This window comes from Oncorhynchus clarkii, chromosome 17 (assembly GCF_045791955.1).
Source record: "Oncorhynchus clarkii lewisi isolate Uvic-CL-2024 chromosome 17, UVic_Ocla_1.0, whole genome shotgun sequence".
Taxonomy (NCBI): domain Eukaryota; kingdom Metazoa; phylum Chordata; class Actinopteri; order Salmoniformes; family Salmonidae; genus Oncorhynchus; species Oncorhynchus clarkii.
Window position 1 is genome coordinate 16,419,403 of NC_092163.1, and position 23,417 is coordinate 16,442,819.

Below are 23,417 nucleotides of genomic sequence, written 5' to 3' on the forward strand. Positions count from 1 at the left end.
TCAGGTTCATCAAAGAAAACAGTTGTTCACACAGGTATGTGCTGCCAAACATAGACAACGTTTGAGCAGCCTGGATGCGCAGCTGGGGCATTGTGCCGGGGAGGAAACGGGCGAACTCCGCAGCACCCACTGCCGCATATTTTGCCCTCAGTGCATCATTGCATTGGAGGTCAATCAACTCCATTTGGAGGTTTGGTGGTGAGCTTTCCACGTCAACAGCAAATGGGTTACCGAGCAGTTCCAACCTGCTTTTTTGTGCTTCAAAGTCAGCAAATCGGCGTCGAAAGTCAGCGGCAAGCATACCTATTTTATCAGCCAACTGTGTGCTCGGGAACGCACTGGTAGAGAGCTTCTCTTTCATGGTCTGGCAGCTGGGAAAGTGGCTCAAATTTTCTTTCCGCATCTGCGTCTCCCACAGAGTCAGTTTGGTTTTAAATGCCTTCACTGTACTGTACATATCAGAGATGACACGATCCCGACCCTGCAGCTGCAAGTTTATTGCATTCAGATGACTCGTAATGTCACACAGAAAAGCCATTTCACACAGAAACATTTCGTCTCGGAGTTGTGTTGTGTCTTTCCCTTTGCTGTCCAAGAACAGACAAATCTCCTCACGAAGCTCGAAACATCTTTGAAGCACCTTTCCCTGGCTTAGCCATCGCACCTCTGTGTGATAAGGCAAATCACCATGCTCCGTTTCTAACTCCGTCAGAAATGCCTTGAACTGGCGGTGATTCAAACCTTTGGCTCTGATAAAGTTAACTGTGCGCGTGATGATGCTCATTACATGCTCCATTTTCAAGGCTTTACCGCACAACGCTTCCTGGTGTATGATACAATGATAAGCTGTCAGCTCACCTGTCGCGTTTTCCTCTTGCATCTTTTCCCGTATCTTCGCCACCAGTCCGCTCCTGTGTCCACACATCGCAGGTGCTCCGTCGGTTGTCAAACCCACGAGTTTTTCCCAAGGCAGCTCCATCTCATTTACACATCTTGACACCTCTTCATACAAATCATGCCCCGTAGTTGTGCCATGCATAGGACGTAAAGCCAAAAACTCCTCTGTCACGCTTAGGTTGGAGTCCACTCCGCGGATGAAAATTGACAACTGGGCAATGTCAGAAATGTCGGTGCTCTCATCCACAGCCAAGGAATATGCAATAAAATCTTTTCCCTTTTTCACAAGCTGCTCTTTTAGATTGATGGACAACTGGTCTACTCTCTCGGCAATGGTGTTTCTGCTCAGACTCACATTTAAAAAGAGTTGCCTTTTTTCTGGGCAAACTTCGTCACAAACTTTAATCATGCAGTTTTTGATGAAATCCCCCTCCGTAAATGGCCGGGCTGATTTAGCGATCTCTTCTGCCAAAATAAAACTGGCCTTGACAGCAGCCTGGCCTTGTGATTTGGCTTTTTTGAACAGAGCCTGTCGAGATTTGAGGCCTCGTTTTAATTCCTCTGCCTTTTGTAGCCTTTGTTCCATGTCCATATTCTTGTTTTTGTCCGCGTGTTTCGTTTCATAATGTCGTCTCAGATTATACTCTTTCAGTACCGCCACACTTTCTCCACACAGAAGACACACAGGTTTTCCAGCTACCTTCGTGAACATATACTCCGACTCCCACCTTGTTTGAAACCCCCGGTTCTCAGTATCCACCTTCCGTTTTGCCATTTTTGATGGGTATCTGAAAGTTAATTTTACTGTGATGCTGACGACTGCTGTGCCAATAAATATTGAAATGAAGCAGCCTACTGCTCGGTGCGTCACCTTTGCATTGTGGGAAATGTAGTATTGGTGCGTGTAAAAGATCTGCGGGCTGCCGGCTTGCTGCGGGCCGGTTCTAATAATAAATCAAGATCATCCCAGGGGCCGTAAAAAACCTTCTTGCGGGCCGGATGTGGCCCGCGGGCCTTGACTCTGACATATGTGCTCTAGTGTGTACACATGTAATAGGCCTGTTCTACTCATATCTGTCGTCTTTACCCAGCAGGCAAAACTAGCCGGTGGAAATGTGACTATCGGCTTGTGACACTGTTTGAGGACTCTGCCCTGATGATGATACTGTATGTGAAGCCTGGCTGGATTATCATTCCCTCATGAGGAACAGCTGGAGTTGATCAGGTCCTCTGGCTTTGTCATGTTGTCTGAGCTCACAAACGAACAAGCTAAGCGGCATAGCGCTAGCGCTCACCTGCACTGACATGCTCTACTGCAGAGGCTATGGCTATTGGCCAAGGCAAGGATATGGTACCGCTAGGATAAGCTACAGTATATGGTAAGGCTAAGCTATATGGCTAAATTAAGCTATATGGATAAAGCTCAGGGTTTGCTTTCACTGGAGATAGAGGAGGCAAACATTGTGTGTTGCAACACCTTTTTTGGCACATTGTGACATAACACCTTTATCCGGACAGTACAATTCCACACCTGACAAGTCACAGAAGGAAATGGAGGTCCCACACACTGTACACCCATGCACAAACACACACACACTCTGTATGGAGTATCTATGGGGGTTGGTGACTGACCGCTGGTATTGGGCACCAGTCAGAGCCAGAGGAGTAGGTAGCAGGTGAGGTTGGCATGGCACCACACAGAGTTGTCATTGTCTCGGCCCAAGGCTCCACCAGCCCTTTTATCAGACCAGGAACCTCCCTGTAATTACAACCTACTAGGACAAATGCAAAAAGACTAATTAAATGGCCCACATGTGCTCACTTACTGCATTGATGTCATTCTATTTGGCATGCAAAATAAATGCGATATTCTGATTTTGACATTATTGTTTAGTAGTGTTATTGGTCGCTATGCACTTCACTCACTCCTCCCCACAGACACAACAACCACTACAACTGTCAATAACAGGGGTCAGGTTTGAGGTCAAGCTCTGCTAAAGGCCATGTTCCCATGATATTGAGTCACGCCTATGACCCTGCGCTTTGAGGTTACTCAAAGGTCATCGCTAACTAGCTACCTGTCACAACCACACCACAATCAAATTCTGGTAAGTGCTGCTTTTCCTACAAATGAAGAAGAAAAACAACCCAGCTTGGTAGGGCTGGTTGAAACAACGTCATTACAACCATGTAATAACGTCATTTCAACCAGTTTTGCCCGCAGGGTATTTTTTCTTTCTTCATTTGCAGTAAATCAGCACTTATCACTGTTACTTGCGACTTGTTTTAATATCATTTATGAAAGTGTTTTGTTCTGATTTGTTATTGTTGTCCCAGGTGGTTCTATGGTAAGATCCCCCGGGCGAAGGCAGAGGAGATGCTGAACAAACAGAGACACGATGGGGCCTTCCTCATCCGAGAGTCGGAGAGCGCACCGGGAGACTTCTCCCTCTCTGTCAAGTATGTCACACGCACACACTGGTTTATTGAACCTTTATTTCATTTCAGTTCAATCATTGTATAACTGATCGACCGATTATCTGTTTTCCCTTTTTTTTCGTATTACTTTCAAAAATACACTTTTCTCCAATATCAGTTCTGTTTACATATTTTTTTCCAACTCTGTGCTAAGTGCTTGCTTTCTCATGCACAGCTCCCATGTTGGTTTGCGAGCGTCTAGCCAGCTTAACCTGGGAGGTACTGACTGTTCTAGCAGTGACTGGCCACCCTGTTCCCATTCTAGTCTTCATGTAAAGTCGCTGTGCAGATCTACAGATCCATATCAAGTTAATTGGCTGTGTCATCTCTGACTCACCTGGGGCTAACCAACAGTTATCTGCTACTAAAGCATGTTGGTCTCTGTCAGATAGCTCCGGTGTGGGCGCTGCTGCCTCTTATCAAAGCTTTGCAAGCTGGCACTTTCCCTAGTCCCAGGCTGTGTCTGCAGTAAGTAAGTGAGGTGAGTGAGGTGAGTGAGGTGAGTGAGGTGAGTGAGGTGAGTGAGTGAGTGAGTGAGTGAGTGAGTGAGTGAGTGAGTGAGTGAGTGAGTGAGTGAGTGAGTGAGTGAGTGAGAGAAATGGAACCTTATTCCCTTTGTCCAGGCCAAAAGTAGTACACATACTAGGACACAGTAGGACACATACTCCAGTTCAGCACTTAACAGTAGGTGACAGAATAGACTATTATTCTTGTCGCTACTGCTACAATTGCACTGTCCTAGTGTCACAGCTGTGTACCAAACAACTGTCCCTGTCTAATCCATTTGTAATACAATCTAATGGAAGTATATCTTCTGTGTCAAAATCCCAAACTCATGGTATCACGCGGGGAGAAGGAAACTGGGCCATCTGGGCTTAAATCATTCATGAAAGCGCTGACACAGATGGTTATAGAACTAGTGACCACGTGATGTAGACTTAACAGTGTTTTGACTGCTGTCCTCAGATGGTTACCACGGTAAATGTCAACACTTACTTTCTGTTTATTCTATACTTATCTCCCCCTTCTTCTCCTCCTCCTCCGCCACAGGTTTGGTAATCACAGATCTGAAACGGTTGGACTGATGGAAGTAGTAGGATGGTCACCTTGTTTAAACTTAACCAGTCACTTCTAGATCTATGCTACCTCTCCCCAGGTTTGGTAATGACGTGCAGCACTTCAAGGTCCTGCGTGACGGGGCTGGGAAGTACTTCCTGTGGGTGGTCAAGTTCAACTCTCTCAACTCCCTGGTGGACTACCATCGTTCCACCTCTGTGTCCCGCAACCAGCCCATCTTCCTCAGGGACATCGAGCAGGTCCCACAGGTGAGGAGGGAGGGACACACGCACCCACAGGGGGACACACGCGCGCACACAGGGACACAGACACACACACACACACACACACACTTTAGAAAAGCCACTTTTCTCCAATATCACTCCTCCTTTTACCTTATCAGTAATCACTAATGTTCTGTTTATTCTATCCTCATCTCCCTCTTCTTCTGCTTCTTCATCTTTTTCCTCTTCTACTTCTTCTGCTCATCCTCGTCCTTCTCCCCGCCCCCCAGAAACACACACACAAATACATGTAAACACACAGATACAGGGTCTTCAGAAGGTATTCACACCCCTTGACTTATTCCACATTTTGTTGTTACAGCCGGAATTAAAAGTGTATTACATTCATTTTTCCCTCACCCATCTACACACACTACCCCATCATGACAAAGTGAAAACATGTTTTTAGAAATGTTTGCAAATGTATTCAATATGTAATACAGACATATCGCATTTACATAAGTATTCACACCCCTGAGTCAATACTTTGTAGAAGCACCTTTGGCAGCGATTACAGCTGAGTCTTTCTGGGTAAGTCAACATGTTGATTGTGCAATATTTGCCTATTATTCTTTTCAAAATTCTTCAAGCTCTGTTAAATTGGTGGTTGATCATTGCTAGACAACCATTTCCAGGTCTTCCCGTAGATTTAAGTCAACTGTAACTCGGCCACTCAGGAACATTCACTGTCCTCTTGGTAAGCAACTACAGTGTAGATTTGGCCTTGTTTCATGTTTTTTTTGCTGAAAGGTGAATTCATCTCCCAGTGTCTGGTGGAAAGCAGACTGAACCAGGTTTATCGCTAGGATTATTCCTGTTCTTAACTCCATTGCATTTATTTTTTTATCCTGAAACTCCCCTGTCCTTAACGATTACAAGCATACCCATAACATGATGCAGCCACCGCTATGCTTGAAAATATGGAGACTATTACTCAGTAATGTGTTGTATTGGATTTTCCCCAAACATAACACTTTATATTCAGGACAAAAAGTTAACTGCTTTGCCACATTTTTTTTGTTGAGAATTTAGTACCTTGTTGCAAACAGGATACATGTTTTGGAGAAGAAGAAAAAATTCTGTACAAGATTCCTTCTTTTCACTGTTAATTAGGTTAGAATTGTGAAGTAACTACAATGTTGTTAATCCATCCTTAGGAGAAAACTATCACAGCCATTAAACTCTGGAACTGTTTTAGTCACCATGGCGAAATCCCTGAGCGGTTTCCTTCCTCTCCGGCAACTGAGTTAGGAAGGACGCCAGTATCTTTGTAATGACTGGTTGTATTGATACACCATCCAAAGTGTAATTAATAACTTCACTGTGTTCAAAGGGATATCTGCTTTTATTTTTTTACCCATCTACCAATAGAAACCCTCCCTGGTCTTTGTGGTTGAATCTGTGTTTGAAATGTACTACTCGACTGAGGGACCTTACAGATAATTGGTACAGAGGTACAGAGATGAGGTAGTCATAAAAAACACTTTTACTGCACCCAGAGTGAGTACATGTGACTTGTTAAGCAAATGTTTACTCCTGAACTTATTTAGGTTTGCCATAACATATTGGTTGAATACTTATTGACTCAAGACATTTCAGCTTTTCTTTTTTTTTAATGAATTTGTAAAATGTCCAAAAACATAATTCCACTTTAACATTATGGGTTGTTGTGTGTAGGCCAAGGACAAAAAAAACATTTAAATTTAATCAATTTTAAATGCAGGCTGTAATACAACAAAATGTGGAAAAAGTCAAGGGGTGTGAACTTTCTGAAGGTAATGTATGTATACACAGCGCTGCAATATCATACGGAATACCAGGGAAATCCTCATCTCTGACAATCATTTAATGAGATTGCATCACGTATTCTCATCTAAGCAATCATGCAAAAACACAACCAATTACCAGTGAACTACAGTTCACTAAGCAATTTTGCAGAAAAATAGCTAAATCCACTATGGTCGTCTTCATGTTGGTTATGAGACAAATATACAAGTAGAAGTACAATACAATTGGAAGTTGGAAAAAAGGGTAATGTTCATTAGGCACCAAACAGAAGAATGATTTTAACAGAGAGTCTAGTACACAGACCAATAAGAAATACTAATTTCCTATTCCATTGCAAAGCGTTTTAAAACATTATCCGTTGCGTGCCTGTAACGGTTTTCGCCGTCTGAAGAAGAGGAATCGGACCAAAGTAGTAAGTGTTCATGCTTTTTATTGAAACTGAACACTATAACAAAATAACAACGAGAATAACCGAAACAGTCCTGCCAGGTGCAAAACACTAAACAGAAAATAACTACCCACAAAAACCATGTGGGAAAAAGCTACCTAAGTATGGTTCCCAATCAGAGACAACGATAGACAGCTATCCCTGATTGAGAACCATACCCGGCCAACACAAAGAAATACAAAAACATAGAAAAAAGAACATAGAATGCCCACCCAAATCACACCCTGACCAAACCAAAATACAGTGCCCTAATGAACACAGGAGTGCCCGACTACACTCCTCACATATTCTAACCCATGTGTTTCTCCTCTCGTCTCTCCAGCATTCAACGTACGTGCAGGCGCTGTTTGACTTCGACCCTCAGGAGGACGGCGAGCTGGGCTTCCGACGCGGCGACTTCATCCAGGTCCTGGACAACTCCGACCCCAACTGGTGGAAAGGCGCTTGCCACGGCCAGACGGGCATGTTCCCGCGCAACTACGTCACGCCGGTCAACCAAAACATGTGATTGGCTAAGTGAATAATGACATGGCCCCTCTCGTCCCCCATTGTCCCATTTACACCCCCTCAGAACTTTGAGGGACACTTCAGAAACAGACCTAAATGAGGAATGGAAGAATGGGAAGAGGAACAAAAATCCTGCAAATACACAGAGCAAGAGGCAGATTTCATTACTCAGACTCTACAGTTGACTCTGTGGATTCTTGGACACATGGAACAGAGAAGCATTGCAAAGGAACCTAAGTTGGAGTAAAAAAACAAACACAAGGGATCCGGCTGTAGCTCGACTCCGGCAACGGCCTCCCCTCTTATACGTTCTTTGTTTTCTTTCATTATGCATAACATCACCATCATATGTTACAGTCTATTAGACAAAGACAATGAAGAAGATGTCAGAGACCAAAGACTCTAGTCTAGTGTGTTATTGATCTCAACCCAGCTTTGGGAGAGAAGGACCATGGACTGGAGAGAAATTCTATTGTTATCGATGTGTATGTATATCTCTAAATATTTGTAGTTTGAGCCCGTTTTAGTGTGTGTTTTTTTCCATTCATTTACTTGATTTCTTCCCTATTTGTAGACCTACATATTGTCGTTTTCTAGGATCATATTAATTTAGTACCAAATGGAAGAAAATAGACAGGGAGGATCTACCTGAACTGAATAAGAAACACTTATTTTTGTTTTCCGTTGCAAAACGTCTTGTTGCGTTTTGAAACTGTGCACTAATTGATATGACCCAGATCATGCACAGAGTCTCTGAGACAAGAAGCTAAATGGTTTTCATGTGATTGGGAGTTATGCAATAATCTCAAGACAGAAATTATATTTTGATAATATTTCAGGTGGAAATCTAAATCTAATTTGGAAAATGTCAGGATTTCTACTTTGTTCTGGTGTGAAAGCGGAAGCGCGGCCATCAGCTAGAACAAATTGTGTCATTTTTTACCCATTTAGGCATTTAGTGGCTTTCTGCATTCTTAAATGTGGCCATCGTTCTCAAAAAGATCATAGACAATGGTATAGAGTTTTATGTCCATCCGCAATCAATAGACTTAACTGATGATGGGGCTGATTCAATATGACCTAAATGTAGCTAAATTGGGTCGTAGGGGTTCTTCATGGAGATTGCTAGTGGTTGACTGGGTTGAAACGGCAGTATCCTTATAATCATTAGTTCTATGAAAGAAGGTATTGAATAGTGCTACACTCACTGATTTCACCCTGCGTTTGTGGAAGTTGGGTAGTGCCTTTTCCATCTCTGGTGTTTTTTGTCTCTCCAGGTTGACCAATGAGTGCTTTTTTAAGCAGCAGATCGCAGAGATACGGTGACCAATACAATGTCTCCATTCTCCACACATGCCGGCCATTGGTTAGGAGCTACCTTATGGAAACCCCAGTCTGAATCTCTAAACCCGTCTCAGCTCTGCAGTCTCTTCTGTCTCTCATCAAGTATGATCATTCGATGAAAGAGAAACATGTTTTGTGCCAGAGAGTGTTGTTATGTAGTGTTTCCCTTGAGAAATGACTAAATGGTGTGATGTAAATGTGCAGTGTGGATCTATGTTTAACAGAACGACATGCGTATGACAAAGTCTTGTTTTGTCTGATTATGGGACGTATCAAAAGGGCTTTTGGAATTCTATGCGATTAGATGCGAACACATGATCTGTCGGTTTGGTTGCGTCTAAAGGGGGACATTTTTGACAGCGGGCGAAAAGAAGTCACAGAAAAAAGGTAGTTTAGCGTTACCTGAAAGAGGGGGCATGAATTGTCATAAAGACCAACGTAAGTGCTTGATCTGGGCAACATCTTAAGTATTTATCCTTCAGTCAGTGTCTGCTTGTGACGGAGGCAGAATGGAATCCTCCATCTTGATAAAGAGAATAAAGGACCAATGATGCTGACAAACTGACTCTAGATCAGAACGACTAGCGCAACAGGTGGGTCAATGACCTCTAGAACTCTGTGTCCTCAACTCTCTACTTTGGACCTTTTGAGAATCTTGAAGAGGACTTCAAATGCAAGGAATTTCATATTATCTCTCCTCCACTCTGCTTGTTATTCCCTATCTACACTCATTGATTTGGAAAACTACTCGAATATGCTTTATGGTTTGTTGAAGTAAAATGGCTGAAATACACAGAGGCAGGTCTGAAGGGAATATGCAGGGAGTGGACCATGCAAGTTTTTCAATGTTATTTCTAGCCTGCAATGAACTGCAATGAGCCATTCCAATGAACTGATAGTCTGATTGACTTGCAGGTGTTTGAAAATGCAAGGGCAGGAGAAACCTTGCTTACGTGGTTTCGCAATGAACTGTAGCCTGGCTATGTGTTGCCTTGCTGTTGTTGCAAAGCCCCCCCCCCGATTCAAAGTTCACCATGTCACACTATGTAAAAAAAAGCACTAAAGTGTGACGCCTGTGTGTATTTTCTGTACGTGACATGTATTTACCTCTTCAGGTGTGTCTGTATTCTCAGCCAATCATATGACATGTATGACCCTGAGGTTTTCCTGACCACCTGACCATCTGATCTGGAGTATTTCCAAGTCATGTCACGTGTTCAGGAAAAATTCCTGGCCCTAGACCTTATGTGATTACAGGGGTCAATGTTTCAGCAGGTATAGAGTTGAGACTGGTATCCTATTGGTTGACTCTTGGCCTGGTTGAACCAGATTGAACGCTGCGTTCGACATTCAGTGTCTTCTACCAGGCTAGTTGACGCTACCAGACGGTTCAGTGTCTTCTACCAGGCTAGTTGACGCTACCAGACGGTTCAGTGTCTTCTACCAGGCTAGTTGACGCTACCAGACGGTTCAGTGTCTTCTACCAGGCTAGTTGACGCTACCAGACGGTTCAGTGTCTTCTACCAGGCTAGTTGACGCTACCAGACGGTTCAGTGTCTTCTACCAGGCTAGTTGACGCTACCAGACGGTTCAGTGTCTTCTACCAGGCTAGTTGACGCTACCAGACGGTTCAGTGTCTTCTACCAGGCTAGTTGACGCTACCAGACGGTTCAGTGTCTTCTACCAGGCTAGTTGACGCTACCAGACGGTTCAGTGTCTTCTACCAGGCTAGTTGACGCTACCAGACGGTTCAGTGTCTTCTACCAGGCTAGTTGACGCTACCAGACGGTTCAGTGTCTTCTACCAGGCTAGTTGACGCTACCAGACGGTTCAGTGTCTTCTACCAGGCTAGTTGACGCTACCAGACGGTTCAGTGTCTTCTACCAGGCTAGTTGACGCTACCAGACGGTTCAGTGTCTTCTACCAGGCTAGTTGACGCTACCAGACGGTTCAGTGTCTTCTACCAGGCTAGTTGACGCTACCAGACGGTTCAGTGTCTTCTACCAGGCTAGTTGACGCTACCAGACGGTTCAGTGTCTTCTACCAGGCTAGTTGACGCTACCAGACGGTTCAGTGTCTTCTACCAGGCTAGTTGACGCTACCAGACGGTTCAGTGTCTTCTACCAGGCTAGTTGACGCTACCAGACGGTGGATTCCGCTGCTCTCAAGGGGCCTGATAAATAGGACCCAGTCCAAAACTTTGTCTATTTACGCTGTCTCTCGGTTCCTGGACAGCCTTGCACTCTCCCATGGTCAATATTTACTCTTTCCTCAGTCAGTCAGTCATTCATTATAGTGCGAAGGCCGCCAGCAAGTGTACCATTCATTAAGCCTAGTTAAATATGACATAACACTGCACTCGGCACTCACTATTTGTTTCACTTCGGTGACAATAGTCTCCAGTCTGCTACCAGTATCATTCTATGGTTTATTTCCTCGTCCATTTGCAGCCGTCCGACTCGTTATTCCGGAGTGGGATCATACGGTGGTTGACACCTAAGACGATGTGATTGTTTACCTTATGCTGAAAAGTCTTTGTATGTATATCTGACATGGTTGATTTATGATGTAATTTCATGATGTGCGTGAATTAAAAAAGTTTCCGTTTTCAAACGGGAGGATGATGATGTCCCTGGATGTCTGTCACAGCATTTTATTTCCTTTGAACGTAGAACGACGACGACAGAATAATAAAACAATCACTATGAAGAAGCTACTGTTGTGACGTTGGTTACTTCCTGTTGTCACGGGTACTGTATGTTTCACATTAGAACAATCCACATTGTTTTTAGGAGGAAGTTCTACACATAGAAAGTAGAACCCCAGACATAGATTAAGCCTAGCCATTACGTTCAAAACTCTTTCAATGTAGATTCTCCATTGAGAATGCTTTTTAGTCTAGGCTTCATCCGGAAAACTGGCCCTGTATCTCTATGGTTACTCCACTAACTATCTCACCACTTTTGCACAACAGAGAGAGTTCCTACAGAGAGCATGGAGGAGCAATGTAGCAGATTGGGTGTGGGCCCTTATCATGGGTCATGCTTGGGTTACACTCAACACCACACAGTGTAACCTAATGTTTCAAAAGAGAAAGATGCTGATTAACTGGGTGACATAGGTGGTCAGATGATATGCCCAACTCCTGATCTAAGGTCAGTTTGACATGTACCCATTAATGGTTACTATTGGAATGAGTGTAAGCTAATTCTTATCCTAGATCTGTGCTTACAACCCAGACAGTCTCTCAGATATAGGATCAGTTTAGCTTTTTAGATCATTTATGTGATTATATGGACAGTGGGGGGGACCTGATCCTAGATCAACACTCCAACGCTGAGACGCTTTATGAATACAGGCCCATAGGCTACCTCTACCCAGTAGCGGTACGTAGATAGAATCACCGGGGAAGCCAAGCCAGGAAATAAAATAGCTATTTTACAACCTATGTGTTGTGATAATTGTGTTGTTTGCTCTATAACCACGGCTAAGGGCTGTTCATATGCCTTGACACCATGATATATAGGCCTAAAGGCCGAGGCAATGAGAAGGCACAGTGGCACAATAAATTCAACCACACCTTTGTTTCGTCACAAAACCTGAGAGCAAAGACCTGTCCGGTGAAGTCCACAATGCATTTTGCATGTAACAAACCGTTACATGACCTACAGCATTGTCAACCAGGGTTATGTTTCCGACATTTTCAGACCACTAAACAACTATTGATTTAGAACCACAGAGTTACCACAAGTCGCAAAGAAAACAGGAACTGCCTCCACTATTCCAGCATCATTTCAACATCACCTCTGCTTAGTCTAATCGAGTGACAACTAAACTATACCCAAAACTTTTAGTCCAATCAACTTAAGCTAAATATGTGCCTGTCCATGGTACTGATTTCTGTGTGTGTCTGGTATATGCGTGTGTGTGCATGCAAATAGATAAAAACATGTTGACTCACCCTGCTTGTAGAGAAACACCAATTCCGCCATCCTCTTTCATGTCTATGACTGTTATACAGTACACACTTTTAGCTTTTGTTTTCCTAGGCTACCTGGCTAAAATGCTTGATCGCTAGCCTAACTTCCTTTCATGGGCAATGATGCGCCAGGTCAGCTCGTTAACATTACATCTAGCTACCTGTTGAATTTCCATCCTCTCGGGCCAGGGGCACAATGGTGGAATTTATGGTTGGAACAGAATCGCGTTATAATCATTGGCCAGTATCGAGAAGTAAAACCACAAGTCCAAATCCCTACCTCCATCCATGGCTAGTTTAGAAAAGGGCTGATTTTAGCTAGCTAGCTAGCTTCCGGGGGAAAACAACATGAGATGCAAAAATTCTAGTTTTTTTCTGTCAATGACGTTTGGCTTCTGGTGTGATTGGTCTGAATCCAAATCCAAACTGGCTTTCCTTGACACTTTCTTTTGGTGCATCAGGACAAATCACAGCTAAGCTCGCTCGGTTTAACTCAATGCTGATTGGCTGTAATTCTTTTGAAAAATTATCAAGGGAGGCCAAATGCTCGCTGGCATTCCTTGGATTCAATTCTACTGGCAGCAAAAATGGCATACTCTTTTTGACCAGACAGCATCAGATAGATACGCTACACATACTGAGACAGAGATGTGCTGTTTCTTTCGTTTGGATGCTTTCTCCAGTGAGATACATTTAGCCTTTATAAAATTGAATGAAATTGATGAAACACAGTGAGACAAAAGATACAAAATAATGTAATAAGGTACATTTTTTGGGGGAAGCCTGGCTTCACTTGGCATCCGTGAATACACGCCACTGCCTTTACCTGGAGTGTATGTAATAGAGTGTTGGGAGGGGTTGTCTCATACCCATCCTGCCGTCTGTCATATGTACGACCCATCTCCAGATCAAAGTCTGTGTGTGGGGTGGAGGAGCCACTTCTCCCTGACATGATCTTCCTGTCTGAAACACATGCAAAACCCCTTCCGCTGCCTCACACTGGTTTCTTTGTACCCCGGCCTGCTCTAATCGGAGGTTTTGATCTGTGTCCTTTAGACTGTGCTGTTCTTTCACACACTCCCATCAGAGTGTTCACAGGGAGGAGGATCCCTGGGAGGTTACTCACCTAGACAGGAGAGAAGTGAATGAAGAAGAAGAGGTTAACTGGTCTAGCCCAGTGCTCTAGTAGTCAACTATAGTGTGTCATGCTGTTTATCTTGCATCATTGCACCCATGTAATACTTGCATAATGAATGACCCAATGGCTCTATCTAGCGTTTTGCTCGTGAGGCTTTGGTACTCTGGCTCTTTCTAGTGAGGCAGGTGGCCATAGATTATATACTGTGTTATTCCCGCCATCTGCTGGCAGTACAACATAATTACAGTACAAAAACAACAGAACACCAACCACAGTGACTACAGAAAAAGTGAAACCTATTCTAAAAACTGTAAAAAGATAACAGTTGTGTTTGTGTGCCCCCCCAAAAAAACACTGCACCCTATCTCTCGAGAGGACTCACCGCATGTGCAATGCTCGCAAGCATCAATTGGCGGGAAGAACGGGTGCTGAGGGTGCAGTAGCACCCCATGAAAAAAATCTGAATAACACAAATATATATACAGTACGGGTAAAAAGTTTGGACACACCTACTCATTGCAGGGTTTTTCTTTATTTTTTCTATTTTCTTCATTGTAGAATAATAGTGAAGATATAAAGACTATGAAATAACACATATGGAATCATGTAGTAACCAAAAAAGTGTTAAACAAATAAAAATATATTTTATATTTGAGATTCTTCAAAGAAGCCACCCTTTGCTTTGATGACAGCTTTGCACACGCTTGGCATTCTCTCAACCAGCTTCATGAGGTAGTCACCTGGAATGCATTTCAATTAACAGGTTATAACGATTGTCTTCATCTTCTGAGGAGGAATAGGATGGATCGGACCAATGCGCAGCGTGGTAAGTGTTCATGTTATATTTATTAAACCGAACACAAAAATAACAAAGGAGAAAACACGACAAAAACGAAACAGTCTCTAAGGTGCAACAAAAACACTAAACAGAAAATAACTACCCACACCCATAGTGGGAAAACAGGCTGCCTAAGTATGGTTCTCAATCAGAGACAACGATTGCCAGCTGCCTCTGATTGGGAACCATACCAGGCCAAACACATAGAAATAGAAAACATAGAATGCCCACCCCAACTCACGCCCTGACCAAACTAAAATAGAGACATAAAAAAGGAACTAAGGTCAGGACGTGACACAGGTGTGCCTTGTTAAAAGTTAATTTGTGGAATTTCTTTACTTCTTAATGCGTTTGAGCCAATCAGTTGTGTTGTGACAAGGTAGGGGTGGTAAATAGAAGATAGCCCTATTGGTAAAAGACCAAGTCAATATTATGTCAAGAACAGCTCAAATAAACAAAGAGAAACAACAGTCTACATTGTAGAATAATAGTTACTTTAAGACATGGTCAGTCAATCCGGATCATTTCAATAACTTTGAAAGTTTCTTCAAGTGCAGTCGCAAAAACCATCAAGTGCTATGATGAAACTGGCTCTCATGAGGACTGCCACAGAAAAGAAAGACCCATTGTTACCTCTTCTGCAGAGGATAAGTTCATTAGAGTTAACAGCCTCAGAAATTGCAGCCCAAATAAATCAGGCCTTCATGGTCGAATTGCTGCAAAGAAACCACTACTAAAGGACACCAACAATAAGAAGAGATTTGCTGGGGTTAAGAAATACGAGCATTGGACATTAGACCGGTGGAAATCTGTCCTTTGGTCTGATGAGTCCAAATGTTAGATTTTTGGTTCCAACCGCAGTGTCTTTGTGAGACGCTGAGTAGGTGAACGGATGATCTCCGCGTGTGTGGTTCCCACTGTGAAGCATGGAGGAGGAGGTGTGATGGTGTGGTTTTTTTTTTGCTGGTGACACTGTAGGTGATGTATTTAGAATTCAAGGCACACTTAACCAGCATGGCTACCACAGCATTCTGCAGCAATACGCCATCCCATCAGGCTTGCGCTTAGTGGGACTATCATTTGTTTTTCAACAGGACAATGACCCAACACACCTCCAGGCTGTGTAAGGGCTTTTTGACCAAGAAGGAGAGTTATGGAGTGACATGGCCTCCACAATCACCCGACCTCAACCCAATTGAGATGGTTTGGGATGAGTTGGACCGCAGAGTAAAGGAAAAGCAGCCAACAAGTGCTCAGCATATGTGGGAACTCCCTCAAGACTTTGAAAAGCATTTCAGGTGAAGCTGGTTGAGAGAATGCCAAGAGTGTGCAAAGCTGTCATCAAGGCAAAGGGTTGCTACTTTTAAGAATCTCAAATATAAATATATTTGGATTTAACACTTTTTTGGTTACTACATGATTCCATTACTTTATAGTTTTGATGTATTCACTAATATTATACAATGTAGAAAATAGTAAAAAAATAAAGACGAAACCCTTGAATGAGTTGGTGTGTCCAAACTTTTGACTGGTACTGTATATTAGGGTTGTGCAGTGGACCAATATGCACCAGTAAAGGGAGTGACACATTGAGAGCTGAACCTTGCTGACTGTTGAGCTCCTCCCTAATATGCATCTGGGTAGTGTGTATTATGGTAATTGTATATCCTTCTATATTATGGAGTTCACAGATGGAGTTAGGGCCCACCACTCCTCAATATTTCAATCCCTTTCCTGATACATCACCTGATGGCTTAGCAGTTGCCTTGCAGCCTCTGCAGCTAGCCTCCCAATGATGTTAAGGTATCTGCCTCCAGCTCTATCAGTAATACATAAACAATAAAGTACACACGCGTGACTAATTGCAAATTCTGGTTATTTGTCAGGTAGCAGAGATGGTTGCGTCCATGTGTCACACCCTGACCATAGTTTGCTTTGTATGTTTCTATGTTTCGTTTGGTCAGGGTGTGATCTGAGTGGGCATTCTATGTTGGATGTCTAGTTTGTCTGTGTCTGTGTTTGGCCTGATATGGTTCTCAATCAGAGGCAGGTGTTAGTTGTTGTCTCTGATTGGGAACCATATTTAGGTAGCCTGTTTTGTCATTTTGGGTTGTGGGTGATTGTCTATGTTAGTTGCTTGTGTCAGCACAGTTCTCAATATAGCGGCGCGGTCGTTATTTGTTTTGTATAGTTTGTATTCAGTGTTCAGTGCTTTCTTTAATTAAAAAATCATCATGAACACATACCACGCTGCATTTTGGTCCGCTCCTTACGACGATTGTGACACCATGAGGGAACTCGGTGAGAAGAATGAGGAGGGAAACTGTATAGATACTGCCGAGCTGGAGAAGGCTGGAGAATGCTGAAGCCAAAATCAAAGACCTCCAGAGGCAGCTGCACAGGAAAACCTTCTCCATCCAGGGAAGTGCTGGTGATATATGGTTTTACACCGGACTGACGGATTACATGACCTTTCTGACCTTATACGACTTCCTCCGACCAAAGCGAAATGGCCAGCTGCACTACCGGGCTCTCTTTTCAAAGGGAAGCCGGCAAAAGATGGCCAAGAGTTGGAGAGACACAGAAAGCTCAGTCCCATGGATGAACTGTTCCTGGCCCTAATTTGTCTCTGAGTCAGACTTTTAATGAGGGACCGTTGCTGACTGCTTTGGCGTTTTGGTGCAATATCATTGTTTCAAGCAGCTGCCCAGTCGGCAGTTTGTACAGAAGCGTATGCCTGTCGCAGGCAAGACAGCATACCTGAACTGTCGAGTCATAGTAGACTGCACAGATGTTTTCATTGAAAGCCATCCAGGCTTGCTGCATAGTCCTGCACCTGGTTCAACTACAAGAACCCTAACATGACCAAGGCCTTAGTGTGCATTGCACCTCATGGCTCTGTTCATGGCTCTGTGTACATGACTGATATGTATGGGGGGGGGTCTTTGAGCGAAGTGGATTACTGGACATGCTGAAAGCAGGGGAAAAGGTACTGGTGGATCAGAGTTTTGGCATTCAGGACTGACTTGTTTACAAAGGAGTCTGTGTCTCTGTAGCACCATTTGTGAGGGGGAAGTCTCAGTTCACTGCTCCAGAGGTGTGTGACACCCGTTGCATTGCTCACCTACAGATTCATGTTCATGATTCTCCAGCAGCAAGTTCCCATCAGCATGTGTCCAGAACTGAGTGAGATCTGGCACACATGTTGTCATCTGACTAACTTTTTCCCACCCCTGGTTTGAATGGCCTGGCGTGGTGTGGCGGTCTGGGCTGCTGGCCCTGGGATCCCATGTGTTTGTGTTGTCGCATCCAAGTCGGGCCGCTGTCTTTCTGGCGTGGACACTCCTCCTGGCTTTCCGGTCTCTCTCGCACTGTCTGTTTAATAATTAGTATGTAATTGAGCCTACATTTCCTTCAATTTCAAATAGAAAAGGTGTCTGTTATAAGTGTGTATTTGAACATATAACCACCATCAACATGGAAGACAATTTAAGTGTATATCATTTAGGTACAGCTCACATTTTTAGGGGAGCAAGATTTGTGGGCAAGCAAGTATTTTTTTTATGTTAAATGTTCTAACTATCTTAGTGTTTATGGACATTTAAAGCATAGTAGTGGTTATTCTGACTGACAGGTTTTTTTGGTCTGTGGTCATTCACATTTTTCATCTTCGATTATATGCTATTAATGCACATGTCACATCAAATGACTTGGAACCATGAACCCTTTTCACAGTCGCAGGAGTTGGCCTATATGGATAGGGCTTATTTGAAATGTTTCTTACAGAAACGATATGAAAAGCACGGAAGTAATTGAAAGGGAAGTTTGGAGATTATGGGACAATTATTAGACCAACGTTGGAAGACACAACAGTTCGCCTGGCACAAGACTGAATCCAAACATTACACTGTTGATTTTATGTGCATTTTACATTGACTGTACCTTTTGCCGCATTTGTTGATAACAAAATCTGAAAATACTATAGATACATTCAGTAACATGATAAGAATATTCCTGGAAAATGTGGGGTAGGTGCAACATAACATAAAAACAATAGTCTCCGAGTGGCCACACCCCTCTCTAAAGTGTACACAGTTCCTAAGTCATTTCAATACATTTTTATGACTTAAAGAAGTCTTCAGCTATAAGGTGCTTTTTTGAGCACTCCTAGCTGTGCCGTTGAGGAACTAGAACAAGGACACTTGCAGTTGTTGTTTGGAACACAGCCCTGCATTCCCGCCATCACACAATTACCGTTGTTGTATACGCAATCCAAAAACGGACCATTATAAATCGCAATCTGGGTCAGATGGGCATCATTTGAAAGTTTGTTCTATTGCCAACATGACTAAGTTATAAAATACGATTTTACGGTGTTATGCTTTCACAGGGTAATTCATAGAAGCAGATTATAATTCTGGTGCGCATAAAAAGGAGTGCATTCCGATTCGTGTTCTGCTGCTAATTTTCCTCACCTCTAAAGCTGAAGAGACTGTTTCCTTTGACCATCTTAACGTACTATCTAAAAGTGTCATTTAGTTAGTAAAACGGCACACGTTTTGTTTATTTTTTTGCCTCCCTCACATCATGAGATGATATCCATCTAATGTTTATTTTATATGTAACAAGCAGGAAAAGTGAGGAGGTGCTCATCAACAAATTTGAGTCAAGGTGCAGGCCAAAAAAAGACTTGCATATTCCTGGGTAGAAGTATGATTTATCATTCGTGATTTATTGGTGAGCTTGGGCAACATACGTAAGAAATAGAACCTCTCCAAAGGGAACATGCAGTCCTGCCATAGACGATCATCAAACAGACCTCTACACACCTCCATTCCTCGCTGTCTAGAACACCACATCGCATCAGTGTGTTCCCATAATGCCCATTTGCCTCATTACACAATAGTAGTACGGATGTTTCTAATTCAATCAGAGCTGGTCATTTGAATCTACTACAGCTGGGAAACTCTTGTCAAGTCTTGCTGCTTCTTTTAGGTGGATATTCCTGAATTTTGAGCTGCATCTCAGTCCCACAGGTGCATCTTCATCTCCTTCTACCACGATACCATCTGGGGAAGCAGCCAGGAAGGGAGATCTTGTGTTCACCACTAGGCCGGAGTTCTTCATCTTGTAATATGGGCTAAGGGCTTTGTATGCATCCTGCTCATGCTCTTTACCAAACTCTGTATGGTTGTGAACTGGATTGGGTTTGTTAGGTTGTCAACTAACTTTGTGTGCTTCGTTTTCCTCCTGATCACAGCGAAGAAGTTTGAAGCTGTTATCTGTTTCATCCACCCCTCGTGCCACATCATGGTGCCCCCCCCCGGTCTCTCTTTATGGGTTCCTCACTCTCCCATCACTAACAACAACATTTTGAAGGTAGTCTGCTTTCTGCTCTACAGGGATGTCACATCTAACTCCTCGTCGACACACTGCAACAGTGCGCCCTTGACTGCCATTGTCTCCCTGAGTGGTCAGGACATCTTGGAGTGGAGCATCATATCCTTTTAATGGGAGGGACCAGGCTCATCCAGGACATTCACAGGCTGGAATGCATTGTCAGTCAGTGTCCCTGCCAGCAGAAGGCCAGTTTGTGTTGCCTCTAACCTTGTCACAAGGTCTTTAATGTCTGCTGCGTGTAAGGTTAAGGTGTGTGGGGCGTAAGGCACAGTTAACCCATTTTTATTTGATTTAGCTGTTTTTCCCCATCAGTGTTTGTCTCTATCCGTCATGTCACTCAGCTTTGTTGCTTCCTTGGACACTTGAGTTGGCCTGTGCCATGACTGAAGTCGGTCTATACCCGTGTCCTCAGGAGGGATGTTCTTTTGTGACAGATTCTGGTGGTCAACCAGCTTGTACATTACACCTGCCATGTGGTTGCAGTGCCCCTCAACACTGACCACACAGATGCACATTGCAGCAAGGAGAGAGCCACCTGGGCAACACGTGGTCGATTATCTTGTTTTCATTGATGACAATACCTCTGCCCTGACAAGCACTACATTACTCTCTTCCAGCTGTAGTGTTGACAAGCATCCTTTTCACATATCCATCTTTGGAAAACGTGGATCCATTTGCCTTATTAGCTCAGGTCAGCTGCTCTACGGTACTAGTTGTGTTTACTTAGATACCGTGTGTCCACGAGAGATGACGGCAAATATTACAACCTCTACTCTGGTGGTGTGGATGCAGACCCGCTTGTAGCCTGCCTACAATGGCCAGGCGTGCTTCAATTAGAAAAATCTGACTTTCATAAGCTCTTCTGATTAAGTATTTCAGTTGTTAATGAAATTATATCACATAATTTGACATTGAAATTAGATCATATTGGTCAACCTTTGAAAGACGAAGTAACGTTAGCTTCCTTGTAAACAAATGCGGCGCCATTTTGGCGGAAAGTGTTACCGGGGTACGTTCAGTTTAATTAAACGTTTGCTACTTTGAAGAACGGTTTGTGCTGAACGACACGTTTCCATAACACTTTATGTATTATTATCAGGTTTATCTTGACTGATTTACGTTATATATTTTTTTATTTCGTATAATCAAGGATATGTTTATTTATTTACATTTTAATCAAGTCTTATTAAAGATATTTCTTATTTCACTTGAGTAGCCTAAGACGATTTTGGTTGTTCACAATTTGAATCGATCATTTTTCTACATTGCGTGAATATTTTATTTTGTAAAACGTTTTGTTGTTAAAATTTTGAAACTGAAACCATTAAAGCTTGAATCCTTAGTTGAAACAATAACAAAGCGGCCAACCCACCTCTGTTTTGATAAGAAGCTGAGGGATGGGCCTGGATAAATGTAACCACTCAAATTCATGGGCAGAGCGATGGATGTAAGGACTGAAAATCAATGATATCAACATTATAGTTTTAACCATGTTAACATGTACATTGTTTACAAACATTGGAGTAAAATAAGCTTATATTTTGGGTACAAGATATTCTAGCAAACAAATGTTACAGTTGGGCTTATGACTATCATATAGGCATTTTAAAGTTTGTTTCCCATACAGACTAGTAAACCACATTCAGTTTCTAGTAGAGGGATGTAAAATAAAAGTTTACCCCAAATCCTATCTATCACTATTTCATTATAATGAGGGGAGTCTATTAAACAGGCACGCACGGGGTGCACCGGGCTATGACCCGTCCACGTGACCGGTCGCATCCGCGAGGGAGGCGCACGCTGCTCAAATCGTACAGCAATCTGCAGCACGATCCATCGTTCAGAAACATACATCTCTTGTACATTTTCAAATTACTTTTCATTGGGATTGCACATTATGCGTTTTTATCAAAAGGATTCACTTTTGCATGTGAAAACACAAAATCCTACGCATTACTCCTATCTCACTTTTGTTTTGAGCCAACTTTGCCATTGGTCAGAAAAGTACAATCACTTTTCACCCGGTGCTAACTATGCCTACTCAGGCGCCCAAACCAGATCAATAGAACCCCTTCAATGATTTATCGTCATTCTACAGCCCAGTGGGTGAAAGCGTGAGAAATTTGGTCCAAAGACATGTAATTTTGGTCGCAGTCACGTGGTGTCTCCACAGGTCTTTGGTTTTTCCCTCATTTACATGGCCGTGACGTCGGCGGCCAAAAGGAGAAGGGTCTGACGGCGGCCCGACAGGGAAACTAAATCCCTCTCTAGCTTCTCTTTCTATTGGCTTCTGACTACTTCGTCGTTCTGTCACTGGGTGGATTCGATTATGCTGAGCCACGGGGCATCAGGCAAAAGCCCGTTACGTCATCGGGCGAAAGCGGGGAGGGAGGAGCGCGGCTGCCCTTCTCAAATAGAATAGTAATCTGTGCCGCTCTGTCATTTTGTCAACAATGCAGAATGGTGCATCATCCATTTTTTCAATAAAATAAATGTCAGAATTTTCTAACTCATTTTCAATGGGAAGGTAGATAAAGCTCAAAAGCAATCACTTTTGCATGTGAAAAAACAGAATCGTACTCATTGCTCCACGTGCCCATATATCACTTGGTTTTGAGATTACTTTGCCATGTGCTTTAAACAGGGCACATGGCTCACTGCCCAGGAGGCAGCCTGGTTCCAAAACTAATGCAATCAACTTTCACCCGGTGCAAAACACATCTACTCAGGCGCCCGGGTGAGATTAAACAAACCCCCTGATTGTAGCTAAGCCTAACCCTTTTTCCTAACTGCCTCGTAAGCACTCACATCTGTAGCCATAAAATGCTTTCAAAGGCTGGTCATTGCTCACATCAACATCATCATCCCAGAAACCCTGAACCCACTTAAATTCACATAACCTCCCCAACAGATCAACAGATGACGCAATCTCTTGCACACCACACTGCCCTTTCCCACATGGACAAAAGGAACACCTATGTGAGAATGCTGTTCATTGACTACAGCTTAGCATTCAACACCATAATGCCCTCCAATCTCATCACTAAACTAAGGACCCTGGGACTGAACAACTCCCTCTGCAACTGGATCCTGGACTTCCTGACGGGTCACCCCCAGGTGGTGAGGGTAGTCAACAACACATCCGCCACACTGACCCTTAACACGGGGCCCCTCAGGAGTGCGTATTTAGTCTCTTCTTGTACTCCCTGTTAACCCACGACTGCGTGGCCACACACGACTCCAACGCCAGTATTAAGTTT

General features: G+C 43.3%; 1 protein-coding gene across 1 annotated transcript in view; it reads left to right on the plus strand.

Annotated features, from left to right (window-relative positions):
• Positions 1-11,511, plus strand: part of LOC139370343 (growth factor receptor-bound protein 2-like) — a 46,824-nt gene extending 35,313 nt beyond the window's left edge. Inside the window, exons 3-5 of the mRNA XM_071109769.1 lie at positions 3,235-3,357; positions 4,532-4,700; positions 7,274-11,511. Coding sequence (XP_070965870.1) covers positions 3,235-3,357; positions 4,532-4,700; positions 7,274-7,459 — 478 coding nt within the window. The 3' untranslated portion in view covers positions 7,460-11,511. The remainder of the gene's footprint in view (positions 1-3,234; positions 3,358-4,531; positions 4,701-7,273) is intronic.
• Positions 11,512-23,417: the final 11,906 nt, after the last annotated feature.